We start from the raw sequence: 22,015 nt of genomic DNA, 5'->3' as shown, positions 1-22,015 counted from the left end.
CCGCCACCCAGCAGACATTCTAAGGACTAAAGGAAAGGTGGATACCTACTACTACTACTACTACTGATACTACTACTACTACTGCTACTACTACTACTACTACTACTTCTACTGCTAGTAGTTCTACGCGGAAGCACGACAAACGGCGTCAGGAGCTTCGCCCCTAAAATATGTAGTAACTCACTGATATCTTTACATTCACCAAGTTCTTCTAAAGAGGCGACAAACCTCGTGGGACTCAGATTAAAGCACAATAGTAAAGGTTACTAACTCAGAAGTTACTACTTACAGCTTTTGCATAGCGAAGTGGCTATTGATGGGTACACAGCGTTGTGTCCATCTACAAATGCATGCCATGCTTTTCCTATCTTGACCTGAAACTCCTGGAAGTAGGTTGAACTATCGCAACTGACTTTTTGCCCGTTCTCTTATTTGAATTAGCGCTGTTCGCCAAATCAGTGCATTTCAAACAATCTTTCGACGCCAATGAGTGACGTGGGTTCCTGTATCACTTTAAATGCTGAGTGACCTAATTCATCAGAAAAAACGTTATCGAAAGACAACATAGACTAGGGTTGCGACATAGTTTTGTCTGTTTGATGTGCTGATACACTAATAAGGCCATAAATTTAGGACAAAGGTAAGGCTCTTTCTAGATACCACCAAAAACGTCGTCTTTATTGTTTTTCGGAATTATAATATGATAAAATGCGACGAAGTCAGATGGTGTCGAAGTTTTCGGTGGCAATATGCAAGGTCCCTGAGACTGCAGCGATATAGTCTTTTTCCCGTGGGAAAACGATAATTGCTTGCACTATTCCGCAATGCGTTTGATATTGGCTTTGAAGTACCAAAGGCGTTGTTCAAGGAGACTAAAAATGTGCTGCGGCCTCCGCCAAGCCTCTAAAAGGTCAGCAGTGATCTAGGACATTCTCGATATTAAAGGTGTCTAAAGACTGCAGTAACACAAAAGCTTCAATGGTAAAAGCAAATACACACGACGGTGTGATGCCGTTAAAAGCAGATTGTTTGAGGTACAGTAAAGCATATAAGTCTGTTGCATTAAGAGCACTATAAAATGTTAGAACAATACCTTTTGCGTCATGCTGATTCCAACAATGGTCAACTGTACTTTTGGCTGGACCATGCTTCGGTACCGCAGATTTGCCTTTCAAAAGGGAATATAATGAGGTAATCGGTATTTACAGAAGAAAAGCAAGCTGTACATGGTAAACATGCTCGACAAAAAATACGTAGCAAAATTTGGCCATGTGCTTCGTCAGTTTTTCGCCTTGTTGCTAATAGGTGTAATAACGTTAAATTGAAACCCTACCAAGCAATGCATCATTAACAGAAGTCTTTTTTTCGTCCAAGAAAAGCGGTATCTGAATTGCCATTGGCTCTGTCTTCACGTTACGTACATAGTCACACTTACACGACACTCTCTGCTGTGTATGTTCGCCAGACGCCGTAACCTACTCGTAATCTTTTCATCATGTTTCATAACTTGTCTGCACAAGCACCCGCTAAAATTCAACCTCCATTCATCAGTCACTACAAAAAAAAGTTATAGCTTTGCAGCCAAAGCGAAGCAATGAGCGCGATAGCAAGAAATGGGAATGTCACGCGCAAAAGGACAAGCAGATTGAAACATGCCCGCCGTTTTTCACGCAGAAATAACGCACGAATCAGTACTCACAGGCACTGATGAACGTGAATAAACCTCTCAGTTGTTACTTCGCTGTGTCTGAAAATAACGCTCTTTTCGCAAACGGAGATTGTGTAACAATTGCAGACACCTTTTTGCGCCCGGGAACTAGAACAGAATTGTTCCAGACATTTACGACTCAGAGGTTCCACGTTCGATTTTCATACGTATGCATACGTATACATATACAGTAGGTGACGGCGACGCCCAAGTCGACACCGACTGTGAAATACATCGGGTGTGTCTATATAATTGCTATCGCATTAAAAAAAAATACTGGATGAACTAAAACGGCAATATGTTGAAGCTTCCAATAAGCAGCGAAACGCTTCAAACAACCGAACTGGCAATTCTGCTCATTAATCATGTTGCCTTTAGGTTGTTTGTATGTCATTGAAAGCTGATCCAGGTTACTTCTAGGTGCTTTCTTGGTCTTTACTAAGCTTCAGCTAGGATATGGTAGGTTGTTTCATGTTGATTCTTTGAACAGACAGGTTAGAGAAAGGTTTGACAATCTCAGACGTGGCACGGATGTATAAACTTCTGACAAAGAAAAACTTGCCCATAATATTGCCCTGATAACGTAGCCATATCATGCATGAGAGGCACATTCACACCACGTATGTGTGGTATAGGCCCATCCTCGAAGCCGTAGACATTCCAAGCTAACGAGTCTTCTTGAAGCCCCCATTGCGTTAACGATCTATAGTATTTTCTCGGTGTATATGATGGGAGACTACGGCTTGCCGCCATTGCTTTGCATAAATTCTTTGCACTACTTCTTTCTTCAACTTCAGAGGGCTAGTAGTGAGCAGTGAGGTGTACCCCACTTTCGTGCCAGATACCCTTATGAAGGTCATATATTCCGGGATGAGCTAATGAGAAATGACTTGCCGAACATTCTCCCTGTTAGAAACTCACAGGGTATAATATAGATGTGTTTAAGACGACTCCTACGTAAAAAGAAGTGTTCTTTTATTTCGATGGACGTTATATCAACACAAGGGGCCGCTCTTCAGACTCTTGAATAGAAGCCTGCCACCTACTCCATCTAAGCACGCACTGGTCAAGTCAGCATGACATCCATGATATTGAAAATCAACATCACATACAAGCAGTCTTTTATCAAGTTTAGAGGCATGTTATGGCATTCAAAAGCATCAAAAAGATCGAGGGACAATAGTCTCTGATCCTAAAAAGGCAGTGTGACAAAAGTTGCGCTTGGACGTGCGTGGGCGCGCTTAATTCGGCACACGGCAATCAGCCTCAGTCGAACGTGACACATCTTTAAAAAATTTGCAAAAGAAAATTGTTTGATTCTCAGCTTGTTTATTTAAGAACAACTATTATAAACAGTGCCAACGGGAACAAGCACACCTGATTCTAATGCAGCATTTGATGTATGAAGGTTATTCGCCAATAAGCATGCCGTGCCTCTTTCAACGTCCGGTAACAGAAATGTTATATTGAATGACAGGCACACGTCCACTGATGAGATTGAAAACATGCCTTTGGATGAAAAAAATGGAACCTAGGACCTGCGTTTGTAACCTAGACGCCACACACAGGACTGCATAATTTGGCTGAGTATTTCGCTGCCCTGTCCGCTTTATACCGAATGCGGTTTTTTCAACAAACTCGAGGAGTGCTTCATGACCCCTTTCAATAAAGAGGCACTTGCATAGTTGAAAATCGCAGTGCGTTCTTAAAACACGCACAAGCAAAAACTCTGACAATTAATATTTAGAACTTGTGCTGTCCATACCACTCCGGTCTTTCATACTATATCTCTTACTAGCCTCGCAAAATGTCTTTGTAATTGTTAGAGATGATGACACTTATACGTCACTGCAGAAACAAAACAACAATAACGAAATAGCTCCACTTATGCTAACTGAAATAAAACTTGCAGTCACCTTAGTACAAACGAAAAGTTATGTCTCACGTTTTCTGAGAGGTAAATCATGTTCTTTTGGTTATATTTATGGAATGCGAAACAACGAGAACAGCTGGCGTATGGTGCAATATACTCAGCAAACAATATGTGGTAGAAACATTGACGGTGCATTAAACTGTCGCCAGAAATTTTCTCCTTCATGACAAAGCACATGCTGACACCGCAGCCCACTATCATTCTTGACGGACAAGACCAAAGAGGAGCTACAAGCGCTGCTAGTGACCTTAGCGTCAGAGTTTAAAATTTGATGTCGTGCAACTAAACTGAGCCATGGGCCACTTGTGCTTTAGTGTACAAGGACCCTGTCGTTAATCTTTGAAATCTGACAGGTGCAGTAAAGTGGACTAATTGAAGACGATTAGTAAGACAGGGCACCCGGTGTGGTAGGGGTTGTCTTCCCGTGTTAGTATCTATTAGCTCGAACTACCTGGAGCTGGTAGGAGGTGGATCGCCAGGTAATATGAAGTTAATCGAAGACGTCGTCGAGGCGGGTAAGAGGGTATACACTGGGCTTGGTAATGATGGTTAAGTGGTGATAGTCTCAGCGAAAATGCTGTAGTTGTGTTATTCGTTTTTCATGGAGATAACAGGGGACTACGAGAACGTGTAAAATATGATGCCATGCTTTATTTTTCACTTGATGTGACGTAGGAGAATAGTACAGGTTCATTTTCTCAGTAACAGCGAAAAACACAATCGGAATCACCTCAGAAAGCACGATTATTGGTCTTGAGTAGTGACATCATTTAAGTCTAATTAAAGCTTACTACAGAACACGGAGTCATCACCAAGCTGCCGAAAAATGCAGCCTTCAAATGTCGCAAGTTGAAATGTTGCAAGAACACAGCAAAGTTAACGACTCAACAGGACGCCATCAAAATTCGAAGCAAGCTGCCTGGTACGTTGAATACCAGTACAGTGAATGTCGAAAATCAAAAGCCCAGTAAGGTGTGTGTTCTCAATTATATAAGGCACGTTTCAAGTACACTGCGTTCTGTACCTAGGCATATTTCACACCCGTGGTTTTTTTTCTTTCTTCGAGTTTTCTATGGTTCTCGCCACGCTTATTGTGCTGCAGACTTTTAATTCATACCAGGCTTCAGAATGCCAACAATATTATCCGGGGTTTCACATCAAAACCACACGAAATCTTGATTAAAGACGCGGTACTGGTGGGGCTCCGAAATTTCTGACCACATCTGCTTCATTGAGGTGCACCTATATAAAAGTACATAGGTCTGTATCATTTCTCTTCTACCGAAATGCGACCGCCATGTCCAGGATAGAACTGCCGACCTCTGGATCAGAAGCCAAGCACTATCTACTGCTCGACCAAGGCAGATATGCTTTCATGTACTGTCAGAAATTGTCCTACTTATCGAGAGACATCGACTGGCACACGGTGAACCATCATGCATACTAAATCGCACAGTGGGGAACTACAGAATTTGTTAAGCTTACTATGATTAAGTCAGTAATGTTTATCATGTATTTCATCCTCGCATGCCTTCTCACCGTACATTTCACGCGAATATTTACAAGTGTTTTTTTGTTGTACAAAAATATTCATTGTGCATGCATACGCTTCGAGAGTTCCCTTTGGTAAATACTATCTTGTTTGTTCCCCACGATATTATTAGCCTACAAACACAGTACACTTATGTTAACTCGAACCATCGCCTTAAACGTAGTGTGAAAGTATACACCGTATATTTGAACTAATGACAACGTTCCAGTTAGCTATCCGGAGGAAGCACTTGGTTCGGAACGTGGAGTAAACTTTGAGCTACGCTATGTATGCGTGGTATATCGCGAATGCCATTCTCGTTGTATACACACTGACATAGTGTTGCATTCATGACATGTACGTACAGAGTTTCCTAGAATAGCGATGTAGCGTGAAATCTTGTGCTTGTTGAACTTCATTGCTGAGCAAATATCGAAGTCGACTACGACGAAAACCTCCGGACGTATGAATACAGGTATGCGAAGGCCTGAAAGCAAACCACTGCGTTATTCTGGAAACATCTTGTAGTAGCCAAATGCACTAAAAGACAATCACGCATGAATAATTATCTTAAAAGAAATAACTTACACAACCATTAGAATGTAAGAGTGCCAAAGGAAAAAAATGAAGAGGTTCGTTTTTTTGTAAATGTTGCTCTTTTCTTTTTCTCAACTTTATGAGAACTACAAGACAATAAAAAAGAAGAATGGAAGAAATTCAGGGAGGTTAACCTTGGCTGACCCCACAAGGCTACTCTGCACAGTACAGGAAAGAGAAACAAGGACAAAAGCAGAAGAGTCTTGAAGCCAACAGAATTCGAGAAGATTACTTGCAGTAATTATGATATAAACGTCACAATATAAAGCGAAATAAAAGAAAAGGTATTGTCGACAGGTAGTGTACCTGCCAACTTGAAGGGAGTTGTTCGATGCTTTATTACTTGAGCTACAAAGATGGTCAATTTACCGGCTTTGTATGTGCTAATAAAAGAACAATAATTGAAAAAATGTTGTTTTCACGCACTTAAGTTAAGAACTCGTGGTTCTGAGTGATAAGATTACTACGACATACTGATTGGTAATCGTGAAAAAGGCACAAAATTAAACTGTTGCTGGTGACGTCACCATAAAGTTTCAGCACCAATTACCTTGACATAATGGGTTTTGACGGTGTGTAGAAGGTGATACACAGTCGCTTAGTTATTGGTATAAAGGACGTTTAGCCACCAAGTTCTAAAATTCAGCGCGCGAGCGCCGACTGCCAGTCGATAAGCGGCGTTCAACGGAGGACACGGCAAAATAAACGAGCCCACACATATGCCTGTGATAAACAGTCCTGTGCAACGGTGTTCTGCTAGGCAGTTTGAGGAATAGGAAACCAGGGGTCTGGAACAGGCACCTAAAAATTTGGTGGTTGATACTTGCGCGTCCATGTTGGAAAATGTGTGGCTGTACATCAAACATCGAGGGCGCCCTAACGTACCATATTTCTGTAAACTTCACAGAAACAATGTCGCCATAATACGGAAAACACAGTTGAAATTTCGTGCCATCACATTCCTCCATCTTGACGTGGATTCTGACATTTTGGTCATGCCGTTGATATTCTCCTGTATTAATGTGCATGTGACATTGAAATAAAGAGAATAGGAAAGGTAGTGCTCCTATATTCACTACAAATGCAGTATACCTACAAAAAGTATCTGCGTAAAAGCGTGCTCCACGACAATTATCGAAAGACGATAGCCTCCTGTCAGCTTTCTTTTCCGCGTAGCGTCATCTTTTCCGCACAGGCTAAAAACACTTTGGTCTTTAAAATTACATATCTGTATTTTCTAGTAAAAGAGCACACCACCTAATACTTACATAGATATGTTCGGCCTCAAATATGTTTAATACGTGCTTTTTAATGAACAACGTTTACAAGTACGAACGCAGCCACCGATTCAATGTGGCTGGGCGTTTACCAGTTGGGTAAATTTGGGTCCGGTGGCTGATTTGTGTGACGTAACGACAGAAAGGGAACCAGACCGATAGGCAGACTGACCAAAGTTTCTGAGTTTTCAGGAAAGACTATCGTCTTTAAAACATGAACTGGACTTGCCAGCTGCGAAAATTTGTGTGCTGTGATTGCGGACCTCCTTACGTTTCGCCTGCAAATTATCGGACTTTTTGGTCGGGAGTGCTGCCGCTATTAAATGCGAAGCATTTTCTTGCGTAATACAGGAACTTTGAGCACCCATACATCCGTCCGTCCATCCACCCATGTGTCCATCCATCTATCCAGCATTCGATCAATCAATCAATCAATCAATCAATCAATCAATCGAGCAGTCTGTCCGTCCATCTCTCTGTCTATCCATCTTTCCACCTACGTTTGAATTCTTTCGTGATTAACCTTTTAACTTCAGGTAAACCAAAACTAGTATGATAAGGTAAAACTGTTTGACAAATAAGGCCTCGCAGGTGATGGTGTTAATGCGACGATCCCGTCCGGTATGTCAATATTTCATGTCCTTCAGACATTTGTGACGCGTACGCATATATGCGCCGAGGAGATTGAAAGTTCGAATTTAGCCAGGAACGGCAAAAATAGACATGGGTAAGATAAACACGTGGGTGGTAACAAAATCCAACAAACATCAGCAGCGCTGACCTGATGAATGCAAAGAATAAGTGTCCGGGTCTCAGTAGAAATTGAACTGCAGCCATCTGCCTCTTCTCTATTATTCTACCAAAGAACCACACCTGGCTTAAGAAGTACTGTTCAAACAGGCTGTAATGTTTGTCAAACGTCGATTCTAAGTGCACAGTTGGCTATCCAAATCTAAAAACGATACTGCTATCAGTTCTGCTTAATAACAGTTGCAGTTATGTGCCAATTTGCTGGAGTTCATTTGTGTACCTGTGTCCTGAGCTGTCATCCTCACGACCACCAATGCAAGGTCTTTTTAAATACTCGCGAAGGCTCGGGCGAAAAGCGGTTCAGAATATATTTTCAGTGACATCAGCATGGAGAGTTATGGGAGCTGTGATTGAAGCGCAACTTTGTGTGGAGGGAAGAAACACTTATAGTAAAAAAGCAAGTTTCATTCAATGTCGAAGCAATCAATGAGTGTTAGAAAAGAAATTTTTTCCCCGACAATAATATGTAGGTGTAATAAACAAAGAATTTATTATGGTTTAAATATTACGAAAAATCTTTTTCTAGCTCCCTCTGCCTATGCTAATATTACTCAGTGCAGCCCTTGCACTACATGGGTAGGCCCGCTCGTAAGATTCTTCTGCGAAGACACACCCTTTCACGTGTTTTAGTGTTCTGCGCCTACTTGTGTATTCTGCTGTGCCCTAAATTAATAGGTGCGTTTTATACTTAATGAAAGTCTTCATTGCAGTGTCTAATGGGCAGCGGAACAATGCGAATCACATTAAACACCGAGATATGCGAAAATTTTCTGCTGTGCAAGGACGCAGTAGTTACAAATGTATCCCTGGTAATTCTTGTCTTCAAGATAAGAAACAACGACAATGGTTCGGAATGAACTGCTCGCTGGATTTTCATTCATCAATAATCCTGCAGTATGGTTGCCATATTGAGCATGCAGTGTCATCTTGAGCATATTTTCCGTCAACGAAAGTGCTCCTCGCGAATATTGCATTCAAACTTCTGTCGCCGCTATCGGTGACCTAAGTTCTACGACAGCGTCTTCATTCGCGTGTCTACGTCCCTCGGGAGCTGTCTTCGCGACTACACTCGTGGACAACTTTGTGTGGCAATGAAGGGAAAGCTAATTGGGCGGATCTACAGCTCCTGTACTCCTCCGCAAAGTAGTCCGGTTTGGCTCGCAATTGGAAAGATGGGCTGTGTTCAAGTAATATCACAGCACACAATTTGGTACGTCTGCTTAGACAGCTCTTTGTGATTGAAATTCGACACAAGCTTCTTGGGCGAGTCGTCAAAACAGCTGGAGGGCGACGAGCGTTCACTTAAAGACGAAGACAGCATTTTGACTGTAAAGTGCACGTAAAACGTGCGACTTTTTCAGAAGCACAGAAACGTGAAATGATTCATAGAAAGGAACAAACGCATGAATACCTCTTCGGTGCACACAGCGTCTCTTTATAAATATCAACTATTAGAAAATAATGTTGTTCTTTTTAATTTTTTTCACGAGGAAAACATGAATGCATTGATGGCACTATATTCCACACTAATGGCACACTGACACTTTGGCTCCGTAGACCTCCCTTAATCAGCACAGAAAGTTGTCCCCAAGTATACTATGACAGCGGATTCTCCACTATTTTACGCTATGCCAGTTGATCGCCCGTCACGTTCCCTGGCTCGCACATCGTCGCACAGGCGTTCGGTGAGCATCGCGTGCACACGCGTGCACCCGCGTGCTTTACGACGCAACCCGGCACGGTTGCGGCACCGTTGCGTCGTGGATGGTCGTAAGCGAGAAAGCTACAACCTTTTGTCAACCACTTCCTGCTACCGACATCGAGGCAAGTGCAAGAGGCCTGACGTTCTCGGGGAATGCCTGCAGCTGTATTAGCACCAAAGCCTCTTCGTTTACAACGGCGACGCTTATATCTAAACATTGGGTTCCCGGCACAATTGATAGACTCCGACTTCTTCCTTGCTCGTCGCAGATGGTGTCAAATCTTGCACTGTGACCAACTTACCCTGCACACACGTCACTGACCAGCAGGGCGTACTGCTGTCATTAGACACGGAGCCTAAACTTGCCGACATATCATCATCATCATCATCATCATCAGCCTGACTACATCCACTGCAGGACAAATGCCTCTCCCATGTTTCGCCAGTTAACCTGGTCCTGTGCTTGCTGCTGCGAATTTATACCCGCAAACTTCTTAATCTCATCTGCCCACCTAACCTTCCGTCTCCCCCTAACCCGCTTCCCTTCTCTGGGAATCCAGTTAGTTACCCTTAATGACCAGCAGTTATCCTGTCTACGCGCTACATGCCCGGCCCATTTCCATTTCCTCTTCTTTATTTCAACTTTGATATCCTTAATCCCTGTTTGTCCCCTAATCCACTCTGCTCTGTTCTTGTCTCTTAAGGTTACACCTACCATTTTTCTTTCCATTGCTCGCTGCGTCGTCCTCAATTTAAGGTGAACCCTCATTGTAAGTCTCCAGGTTTCTGCTCCGTAGCTAAGTACCGGCAAGATACAGCTGTTATATACGTTCCTCTTGAGGGATAGTGGCAATCTACCTGTCATAGTTTGAAAGTGCTTGCCGAATGGGCTCCACCCCATTCTTATTCTTCTAGTTACTTCAATCTCGTGATTAGGCTCTGTGGTTATTACCTGCCCTAAGTAGACATAGTCTTTTACAACTTCATGTTCACTATTACTTATCTCGAAGCGCTGCTCCTTTCCGAGGTTGTTGTACATTACTTTTGTTTCTGCTGATCAATTTTAAGACCCACCTTTCTGCTCTCCTTGTCTAACTCTGTAATCATGACTTGCAATTCGTCCCCTGAGTTACTCAGCAATGCAATGTCATCGGCGAAGCGCAGGTTACTAAGGTATTCTTCATTAGCTCTTATCCCTAACTGTTCCCATTCTAGGCTTCTGAAAACCACCTGTAAGCACGCGGTAAATAGCATTGGGGAGATTATGTCCCCCTGCCTTACACCCTTCTTGATTGGTATTCTGTTGCTTTCTTTATGAAGCACTATGGTAGCAGTTGATCCCCTGTAGGCTTCTTCCAGAATGTTTATATATACTTCATCTACGCCCTGATTCCGCAGTGTCTGCATGACGGCTGATATTTCTACTGAATCAAACACCTTCTCGTAATCTATGAAGGCTATGTATAGTGGTTGGTTATACTCTGAGCATTTCTCTATTACCTGATTGATAGTATGAATGTGGTCAATTGTTGAGTAGCCTGTTCGAAATCCTGCTTGTTCCTTTGGTTGATTGAATTCAAATGTTTTCTTTACTCTGTTAGCAATTACCTTTCTAAATAGCTTGTATACTACAGAGAGCAAGCTGATCGGCCTGTAATTCTTCAAGTCCTTGTCATCTCCTTTCTTATGCATTAAGATGATTTTAGCGTTCTTCCAAGACTCTGGTACCCTTCCCGTCAGGGGACACCTCGTAAACAGGGTGGCTAGTTTTTCTAACACAATTTTTCCTCCATCTTTCAGCAGATCTGATGTTACCTGATCCTCACCAGCAGCTTTGCCTCTTTGCATGCTCTCCAAAGCTTTTCTGACTTCTATCATTACTAGTGAATGTCATCTCGGTTACTGCTAGTTCTTATAGTATTAAGGTCATGGTTGTCTCGGCTACTGTACAGATCTCTGTAAAACTCCTCCGCTATTTTAACTATCCTATCCATATTGGTAGTTATTTTGCCTTCTTTGTCCCTTAGTGCATACATCCGACTTTGCATATCCCAAGTTTCCTCTTCACTGCTTTGACGCTTCCTCCGTTTTTCAGAGCGTGTTCAAATCTCTCCATGTTATACCTTCTTACATCGCATACTTTACGTCTTTTAATCAGCTTCGGAAGCTCTGCCAGTTCTATTTTCTCTGTTGTACTTGACACTTTCATGCTTTGACGCTTTTTAATTAGGTTCTTCGTTTCCTGGAAAAGCTTGCCAGTGTCCTGTGTAACTACCCTGCCTCCAACTTCCACTGCACACTCTGTATTGATACTCGTCAGATTATCATTCATTGTATCTACGCTAAGGTTGGTTTCCTCACTAAGAGCCGAATACCTGTTCTGCAGCGACACTCTGAATTCCTGTACTTTCCCTCTCAGTGCTAGCTCATACATTGGCTTCTTGCGTATCAGTTTCTGTCGTTCCTTCTTCAAGTCTAGGTGAATTCGAGACCGTACGATTCTATGGTCACTGCATCGTACCTTGCCAACCACTTTCACATCCTGCACGATTCCTGGGTGTGCAGTCATTATAAAGTCTATTTCGTTCTTATTTTCGCTATTAGGGCTCCTCCATGTCCACTTGCGGTTTTCTCGTTTGCGGCAGAAAGTATTCAAAATCCACAAATTATTGCGTTCTGCGAATTCTACTAGTAGCTCTCCTCTGGCGTTTCTAGTGCCGATGCCATAATCTCCTACTGCCTGGTCTCCAGCCTGCTTCTTCCCTACATAGCCGACATATACGCTATGTCTACGCGAAAACGCTCACTTCCTAACGAGTCGGGCGCAATCATGCGGAAGATAAAATGTGTAGTGATTGAGCGTCTCACGAATGCGTCGCTTACCACACCATCGTATGACGTGGTTGCCGAGGAGCAATCGGTCACTCACGACCCAATGGTACTATCGAGTACGAGTTTCAGACCATCCTCTCTATGTCGCAGAAGCGCCGTCGCCGAACCTTGACGTATCCTGGACCTGATGCGCGCACTGGAAATAAATATTTTTGCCACTGCAACAACGGCTACACCTGCCCACGTTACCCTCAGGCCTGCAAATGCACCCACCGCGACTCAGAGCGATCTTGCAGGGGTACTTTCCGCTGCAAGTATTGTATTGATACTCGTCAGATTATCATTCATTGTATCTACGCTAAGGTTGGTTTCCTCACTAAGAGCCGAATACCTGTTCTGCAGCGACACTCTGAATTCCTGTACTTGCTATGCTGCCGTCTTCGTTGTTGTTGCTAGATTCGGGAACTGTTTTTCTTTTCTCGACCGGCAAACGCTGGCGCTTGCTTTCATCTTACCTCACACTTTGCCATTGCGCAAGCTTTCTCTGCGCTGACGGAAGTCAAGGAGGTGTGACTAAATGCGAAAAGAATATCGTGGCAGCAGACGCCACTTCAGAAGAATGAGTGCATCGCATCTTAGCCTCAACCTAGCTCACAGAAATACCTCTGACACGCGTCCTTATGCAGACCGTTTACAAATTAGTTGTGTGGTGAAAGGCATCAGTGGTGACTACACTGACGAGACCTTACTGGCTGCCATGATGTCCGAGGTGCCAGTGACTTCAGCCATATCACAAGGGACCTCACTAGTTTTGAAGTTTGCTTCCTCTGTCCTTTTCGCTCGGGTCTGCCTTTATCGCATGGTGTTATAAGTAAGACCATATCCCGACCTTGCCCGTTCGGGGCGAGGTCGGGTTGGGTCAGAGCGGTGCCTACAGTGTAGTGGCTGCCATGCAGAAGACGCTAACGGTACCAGCCAATATCCTTGCACTGCGGCAAATCAAAATCAGCTAACTCCGCAGACTGCCAGCTGTGCCAAAAAAGTGGCGCCTGATCATTATTAAGGCATCCGCTTTCACTTATCTGACTCACCGTGAGGCTTAAGCAGCCTTTCTGGCAAGCCCTAGAGGGATGTGTGGCTCTCAGCTAACTTAGACCACAGGCAAGAGCTACACTGCCGCGGTTGAGCTCTATTATACGTAGCAGTCAGCTCGACCCACCCACGCGAGTCAGGCGCACAACAATGATGACCTCCTGCTGGTCCCAAGCAACTGGACTCTACTAAGCCTCGCTCAATCACGAAGGCACTTTGCCATCTGCTTGTAGACCAGAATACTGCAAACTTGAAGCTCCCGTTAAGAGCAGTTGCAGACCTGCTGCACCCTGAAAATCGGCTGCGCTCCAACTGCCTTCAGGCAAACGGCGTGCATTCTAATAGCAGCCATGGCTGACACTCATCTGCATGCAGCAGGGAACCACTGCCACCACTGCGCAAGTGTGGTTCAGTTGAATGCTCGCTGGTTACGGTGGTGGCATGCTGACCTTTTGTCACGTGTCCTGCAGAGCTAGTATTGTTACCAACAAATAGAACGCCTCTTGGTAAATTCTATTTTTTCAGCGCGAAATTGTGAGCGAGAACTTAACAAGGCAACCTCACAAACAAAATGTTCCTCGCTAGCCACATGAACCTCTTCCACCTCTTCTTCCCCCACGCAGCCAAGATCTCGCTACACCACGAGCCGTTATACTTCCTCTTTAAGTATGAGGAGGAACTTGTGACAGTATTACGTGGTTTCTTTGCAGGAAGTGTAAATATCAGTGGCTCACTTGCTACTTCCTGTATACATCGGCTACCACAACGTCACGTCGTGTATTCTAGACTCGTGGCAAGACGCGCCATGCATGGCGAGGGCACATACCCCGCGTTTACCACGTTGTGCAGTGTACGTGCGACGTGAACTACCACATGTACACATTAAGATGGCCGATGTTACCGGAGGTGCTCTCGAGTGACAGAGCGAACAGCAGTTGGATGCCACCATGCTTCTCCAGCTCATGAATAGATTCGGAAGTGGCTACCTATTATTTGGGAAAGTGAACACTCATCACACTATGTGGGGGAGTCGCACGTGATCCTCTCGAGGAAGGGATCTGGTGAGCGCTTTTCATGAACTGCACCTGCAAATTTGAACACCGGGTCCTCTACATTCTTACGCAAAACAGGCCGACCATCGTGCTGCGCCATTTACGTCCCCCTGATCAGTGAAAAACACCTGTACGATTGGGCAACGCAGCCTGAGGGCAGGGGATCAGATCACCTTCCGCTCGTAATCTCACCTGTGGGAGCGAAGATCTCAAGAAAGAAGCTGTGCAGTGCAGTATATTGGCACACTTTTTGAAGGCAGTTTCAAGACTTCCGAGGCGATGAGGATTTCCTAAATGTGGTAGCAGACTATACAACTATCCAATGAAGGGCACACAGGATGGCACCGTCTGGCACTGGATAGTGCCAGAGCACCACCCTGTGCTAGAGTTCCATCACCTTAACTTACGGGCTGTGAGGTGCAGGGCTTAGAGTTGGAAGCTAAAGGCATAGGACCCAGCACATCGTACACTCTTTAGGTGTGGGATTGCGGTATGCCTACGACATGTCAACCACCGCAGGCAGCAAAGCTGGCACGGCATCTCCCACTTTTCCGGCCAGGCCAGAGGTGGCGCTAAGGCATGGTGCCTTCTACGATATCGCGCCTTCTGACCAATGGGGCAGAAACCCGTCCTTGCGGTGGCCACCCCATTGGGCGTCAGTGAACAAGAACTAGCAGAGCACCTGGCTGATCATTTCACAGAACTGCCACTAGCCTATCATGCTGCCCTCACCACCACACCTGATCTTAAGCTGCCGCAAGGCCACCATCCTGCCTAGACGGCCAGTCAGATCGCCCCGCTAAAAGCCCATTCTGAAACACGAAATAATTCATGCTCTAGCCAAAATCAAGCACCGTAGTGGCCCTGGTGCCGATGGCATCACATACCAGATGCTGCGCAGCTAGATGTGAATCCAGTCCAGAAACCTGGCCGCCCTTGTAGCACCATCGCGTCCTACAGCCCCGTCTTTCTCACCTTTGCTGGCTGCATGCTCTTGGAAGCCATATCACTGGCACGCATAATTTAGATCGTGGGGGCAAAGCAGTTTTTACCCGAATAGTAGACGGTTTTTTGGCGCTACAGCTGCACAGCATAATCAATCGTGGACCTCCTCTCTAGCCTAGAAGAGGCCAGGGGCAACAGCAAAGTGGCCCTTCTCGTCCTGATGGAAGTATAGAGCGCTTTTCACCGCCTGCCCCATATAACCATGAAAAGTGCTTTGGACACAGTGGGCTGCCTTCGTACCTACATCATTGCTTTTCTGGCTAGACGGAGCCTCCATGTTAGAGTCCGACGCACGCTCAGTGATCCACGGCAGGTGACAGCTGGCATTTCACAGCCTTCTGTCGTGGGCCCCTTTTTGTTCAATCTGGTGTTAGCGGGGCCACCAGAAAAAATACCCGTTGCCAAGCGCTATCCGACGTAGTGTTCCTTGTATTCAGACTTTGTGGCACTGTGGGTTAATGGGCCTAGGCGGAACCTCACGGCAATCAGGCGCTCCCTTCAAGGCTCTCTGGATGCTGTTATTTTTTTTCTTGAAGGCAATCGAACTGACCATGTCACACATGAAGGCGGAGGTGCTGCTAGGTCACCACAGGCTCTCAGCGCAGAGGGTCATGTGCAGAGAACCATGAGCCAGGTAAGTCACTGCATTGCTCCACGGGAGCAAGGCAGTGACGTACCTGGGACTAAGGACTGAGTACTGCCTCACTTGGATGCTAGCCATCAAACTCACTTCCTTAAAGGCTACCAGAGTAGAGGCTTCTGTCAGAAAGCTGTCCATCAGGGCCAACAGATTCACCTCAGAATTGGCCATTAGGCTCTACGAGGGGGCTGCATTGGCGACAAAATTTTACGTACTGCCCCTGGTGCAGCTGGTGTCGCACCGCAAAGAGCAGCTGGAGCGGCAACACCGCATGGTGATTTGGCGCTTCATAGGACTTCCGTGCTAGTCTCCCATGGCTGCAACACTGCCCTGCTTCCCTTCTTTGGAGACGGCCAAACGAATTATTTTCATGGGTGGAACATATCTACGCTCTCTATAAAGAGCTGGTTCCTGAGGCGCTCTGTCCTATACTGCTTCTCTTAAAAATGGCATACGGTTTACTGGCAAGAACTGAGGCTTAAACATTACGAACGACATTTATTTTCAGTTGTTTTGGTCTATTCCTGGCTGCAAGTGCCCGTGAGCACAGATTAGCTTGTGGAAAGAGGTGCTTCTTCCTCGGTTTGACGTGGTGCTGCACTTGAATAAACATACTCCCAGCCGCCAAGTCACTAGTTCAGCTCGAGCGAATAAAAGTTTTGTATCGGCCTTGTGGTAACAACCCCTCGCTGTTGTTGGATCTTCCAGGAACGGATATGGTAATCAGCTCCTCTGTAAACTTCTAGAACCTTTGCAAGTTTCCACGTTTCTCGGTTTTTTTTGTAGACTGTGACGATGTCTCCTGCTTTAAATTCTTTGGTGGGTCTTGAACGCGAGAAGTGCGTTGATCGAAGTTGAAGCAGATATTCTTTTGTCCACCGGTTCCAAAAGTTTTCATTTAGCTGTTTCTGTATGGATGACATCGTAAAGCTTCCGTGCGAGTTAGGTTCATTGGCGTGTGATAGGCGCCCTGTGGTAGCACCGTAACTTTCCTTCCAATAATTAGGTCTGCTGGGGTTCCCGCACGAGGTTCCCCGTTGTCAGATTCTATGTAGGTGAGAGGCCTTGAGTTCACAGCCGCCTCTACTTCCGATAGCACAGTAGTCAGCTCCTCAAAGTTAAGTCGAGCTTTGCAGAGAACCTTTTTAATTGGAAGCTTGATAGTGCGGACCAGACGCCCCAACCATCCGCCCCACCATGAAGCGCTGGAAAGAATAAACTTCCAGGTGATCCTCTTGTGACCCAAGTATGCTGATACGTCCTCTTGGGAGACCATCCTATAGAGCTTCTCGAAGTATCTTGACGTCTTGAACGTTCTTGATTTGTATGAACAAATTACGTGAGGGACACCCTTTTGTGCTACAAAACGTCGTAAACACATGATGTAGGCCTTTGAGGTCAGGCTCAAAACCAGTTCCAGGTGGACTGCTCTGAATGGAGCACATAGGAAAAGTACTATGTAGCATTTGCACCCTATGGCCCTGGCTGTAGTCACAACAAAGAACGGCCCTGCAAGGTCAACTCCAGTGACTTCGAATGGGTTCATTGTTGTGAAACAATGGCGCGCTATATGAGCTGTCGGAGCGTCGCCTTGGCTTATACTGAAGCGTCTGCACGCACAGCACCCATGTATCACTTTCTTCACCAGCGTTTGTGCCCGGCAGATCCAATGTTGCTCTCCTAACTGTGACAAAGTATCTCCCACGCCTCCATGTAAAGTTTCGCAGTGTGATTGTACTGTCAATCATGTGCAAAAGCGATGATTTTGCGGAAGTATGACTGGATGTTTTACCTCTTCAGACGCTCCAAGGTGTAAGAAGTGCCCACCAACGCGGAGGATACTGTTGTCATCCAAAAACGGGTTGAGGTCTTTGATTATAGAGTCCTCCTTTGCACTTGTGCTTTTTCGAATTAAGCTTACTTCTTCTATGAAGGATTGTTACTACAAATGCCTGATCTAATAATTTTCACCTTCTGCAATATCTTCAGCTACTAGAATTCCAGTGTGCGCAGCGATTTTCATTCGGCAGCGCTCAATGAGTTTGAATACCTAAGCCATGACCCTGAGTAGCCTTTCAATTTTGCTGTAACTGTTTATGTCCAGGACTGGTACCGACGTTATCTCACTCAATGTCGCCATGTGCACGGCAATCATTTAAGAAGAAATACTGTCATCAGTGCTGATAGTTTCTGACGGTGGTTGAGGTCATCCTTCTTCTGATTCGCATAGGCAGTCTGGTCCATGTCGCCACATGTTACTGGATAATGATTTCTCCATAGAAACTCCACGTGTGAGCAGGTCGGCTGAATTCACATGACAAGGGCGATACATCATATTAGAAGGGTCTGTTTTTTCCCTGATCTCTTTCATTTTGTTCGGCACAAACTGCTTACACTTCGTCACGTCACCTTTTATCCACGAAAGTATGAGTGTTGAATTCGACCAGAACTCACAGTGGATCTCGAAGCTCGTGAGTGTACTTGACACATAGCAAAGTAGCCTTACTTCAATCAAGGCTTCTAAAAGATCTAGCCGTGATAGGGTCATTGTCTTGATAGGTGCTACACGGGCTTTTGGCATCAGCAACGGGCTTCGCTGAACACCTCGGTTCAACGTAAAGCGCTGCAGCGTATGCCGGCAGGCTTGCGTCGCGCCTGTAGCTCTCAGGGGGAAGTGGGTGATTTGACTCCGCTACCAAGATAAAGCGGCACGAAAACATTCTGCAAAAGCGCTAGTTGATGCACCCATTCACGCCACTAATTCTGAAGATCCGGATGTAGGTGAGCAACCCATGCTTTTTCACGTGTTTATAACTTCTGGAAGAAGATCCTTATTGCAATGGTGATTGGCGCAAAAAATCCCTTGAGGTCGAATATTCTGGAAGCAGCTTGAAGAACGAACCGCTTGGTATAAAGTTTTCCTTTCCTAAACTCGAGAAGGCCTCTCAAACAAAACGGAATTTATCCGTGTGTGGATTTCATGTAATTCCAAATACTTTCACACTTGTCTCACAAAGGATAGCCAGTTCATTGCCTGCGGTCTGTTTCTCGTGCTCTATTGCGATAATCAATCTATCCAAGTTAGACGTTCATTTTCTCAGTGTCATTCGTGCTTGCTGCATATTCTTCTTGGCTTCTCTGCAGATTTGAAGTGCTTCTTCATCTGACTCTGCTCCAGCCACTAGATCGTCCACCTAGAATGATTCACTGAGAAGTTTTGCTTAAATGCACGCTCCTCAAATGGTGGAGTATAATTGCCATAAGTAGGTAGGGACTGCATGTCGCTCCGAATGGCACTCTCGTCATTCTCCACTCTTTAATTCCCTCCTCTGAGAAATGCACTGCTTCCTTCTCTCGAAACCAGAGGACCCTGAAGGCATCTCTGTCTATCTCAGCGATTGAAATTTGAAAAATTGCCTTTATATTGTTGGCAAGAAGAGCTATACGGTGCCTTGTGAATCGTAATAATATTTTCACGAGTTTCTGGTAGAGGTTTTCCCCCTTTTCCAGGCATTCATTCAACGAAAAGCACCCTTTTTTCGCAAGAAGCGTCGAAGATGATCCGGGCCTTTGTGGTGGGCGCGTGCTATCGGATCACTTCTCTGTGCGGTATATAATAAACTTTTGACGGATCCAGGGGTAGCCCGTCGACAGCTTCTGCGTGTCCCGCTCGTAGGTACTTCCGTATGCTTGTGTCATACGCCTCCAAGAGTCTTTGCTTTATGACAGTCGGGAGACAAGTTTTCAAAGTCTTGTCATAGCCACTTGATTGTTACCCGAGAGCTCTACGTCTTCCTTCCAGGGCAGCGTCACCTCGTATCTTCCGCTCCTAAGGCGGACGGTCTGTTCAAATTGCTGGAGTGCTGAACTGATCTTGCTCTCACTGTCGACGGCGTCTGTTATTCCTACGTTCTCGAGTTCCCAAAATGAACAAAGGATTCGTCGCTTTCTTGTACACTGGTTCTCCATACACTGGCGATATTCCGTGATTGTGTAACGTCTGATGCCATGCTGGTGTTTGCTTGAAACATCCAACCCAGCTTCGAGTTCATAGCAATAAGCGTGTATTTGCCTGCGCATCGAGTGACCTCTCCTGTCATCAACGTATACAATTGGTCGGAAACGATGAGAACAATGATGCTTTTTTCCCGGCAACGGATCCGTATAGTAGTTGATCAGCGGTGTCTTTTCCTGCTCCGTGTATTTCCGCGACGAATGGTGAATTTGTTGTACTTGCTTCGATATGTTGGCATATGTTCGGAATTTTCCAATTTTTTCAAGGTAACTTCAGTGTGTGAAAACTCACTCTTCAATCGAAGCTGCACAACACGTCACCTTTGCGCTGCTCGACTTGACTTGCTTGCGAAAGTGTTGAGCGCAAATATGGTGTATCCCACACATGGCCACTTCAGCTGCTTTAATAGCCTCTCTATGTTGAATGTGCACTGACTTCCTCCATCTATGACACCTCTGACATACCGACATGTAACAACTGTTACGGCACAAGCCCGAAACGTCTGAAGAAGTACACTGGTCGATAAACTCTCGAGGGTATGTCGATTCTTCCTTAGAGATGCACATACAGTCGTGTTGGTGCTTCGCTTACTTGTCGGTATTCTAGTATTTGTCCTACCTGTTTCTCGTGTCTTCTGGCCTAATTTCTGCGGATCACACACGTTTGGGGCATAAAGCCCTTGACAGGTAGAGTACGTAATATTGCGCCTACAATCATACGCCCTGTAACCATCCGTCGTTCATCGAAAACACCTCATGTCTCTTGATAGAATGCGCTTCTTTCCTGGTAGCGGGAGATCCAACGAGCACTCTTCCGTGGAATGTTGCCTCGATCTGCAAAAGACACAGTTCTCAGGTACCTTGTTTGTGTTGTTATGGAGAACTGAGGACGTGAGTTTTGAGCTACGAGACAGCCGTGATTTGTTCTGCGCATTCTCATTACGACTGCCTTTTCCACGATGGTTAGCGAACTCACTCTTCCCTAAGCTCTCCACTTTGATAGAAAAGAAACTTAATAGGCGTTCCAGCTCTTTGTTAGAAGCTTCATTACTGCTTTAGCTCGCCGCCCGATTGGCGCATGACCGATGGTACTGTACAATGAGATCATGTGGTAAAGCCCGCAGCAATATGTCGCACAGCATTGCCGAAAAGAACGTCTTGTTCACCCCAAGGGTCCCCAGTCCTCTGATGTTGATGATGACCTGGTCGTACAGCTTGCGAAGTGCCGTCGGGTCACTTGAATGGACTGAAGGCAACGTACGAAGCCTGAAAAGTACTATATCTCGGGTCTCATTCTGTCACCAAAGCGTTTCCTTAGTATGTCGATGGCGTCCTTGTAGCAAGCTTCTGTGGTTGGCAGGCCCACAATAGCTGAAGCTTCGTCAACCCTTAGGACGAACCTCAGGTAGTTGAACTTGTCCATTGCCGTAAGGTTTCCGTTCCTGTGAATCATCTGGTACAATGTGTCCCAAAAGTCGTTCCTCTGGCACAGGTCACCAGCAAATGGGGCGATGGTAAACTTGGTAAGCTTGGCACCTGAGGCTCCAGCGTTACTCGCTACGGACGAAGTCTGAAGCTCCGGTGCTGATGACGTGGCCGCAAGAATACGGTCGCGCTTGCTAAGACGCTCACTCATGACGCTGCTAGCGCTGTCTTCGTATTCAGGGATAGTGTCGTACTCTTCCTCAAACTCTTATTCTGGTATGTGGCTCTCTAACTCCCTGTTGATTTGGTTCAGCTGATCATTGTTCGCCTTCAAACGTCCGTGCACGGCGTTAAGCTGATTGTTGGTGGCTGTCTATCGCCGAGAAGAACTCTTGCC

General features: G+C 45.4%; 1 protein-coding gene across 2 annotated transcripts in view; it reads right to left on the bottom strand.

Annotated features, from left to right (window-relative positions):
- The window catches only part of LOC119170766 (venom metalloproteinase BumaMPs1-like), a 186,003-nt gene that overhangs the window by 81,314 nt on the left and 82,674 nt on the right, over window positions 1-22,015 (bottom strand). For both annotated transcript variants that reach the window (XM_075886733.1, XM_075886735.1), the window contains exons 6-7: window positions 5,538-5,659; window positions 1,094-1,168 (exon numbers count right to left, since the gene is read on the bottom strand). In XM_075886733.1, coding sequence (XP_075742848.1) covers window positions 1,094-1,168; window positions 5,538-5,659 — 197 coding nt within the window. The remainder of the gene's footprint in view (window positions 1-1,093; window positions 1,169-5,537; window positions 5,660-22,015) is intronic.

This window comes from Rhipicephalus microplus, chromosome 2 (assembly GCF_043290135.1).
Source record: "Rhipicephalus microplus isolate Deutch F79 chromosome 2, USDA_Rmic, whole genome shotgun sequence".
NCBI classification, from domain to species: domain Eukaryota; kingdom Metazoa; phylum Arthropoda; class Arachnida; order Ixodida; family Ixodidae; genus Rhipicephalus; species Rhipicephalus microplus.
Note: the sequence above shows the minus strand (reverse complement) of the source record. Positions and strands in the feature narration are given on the sequence as shown.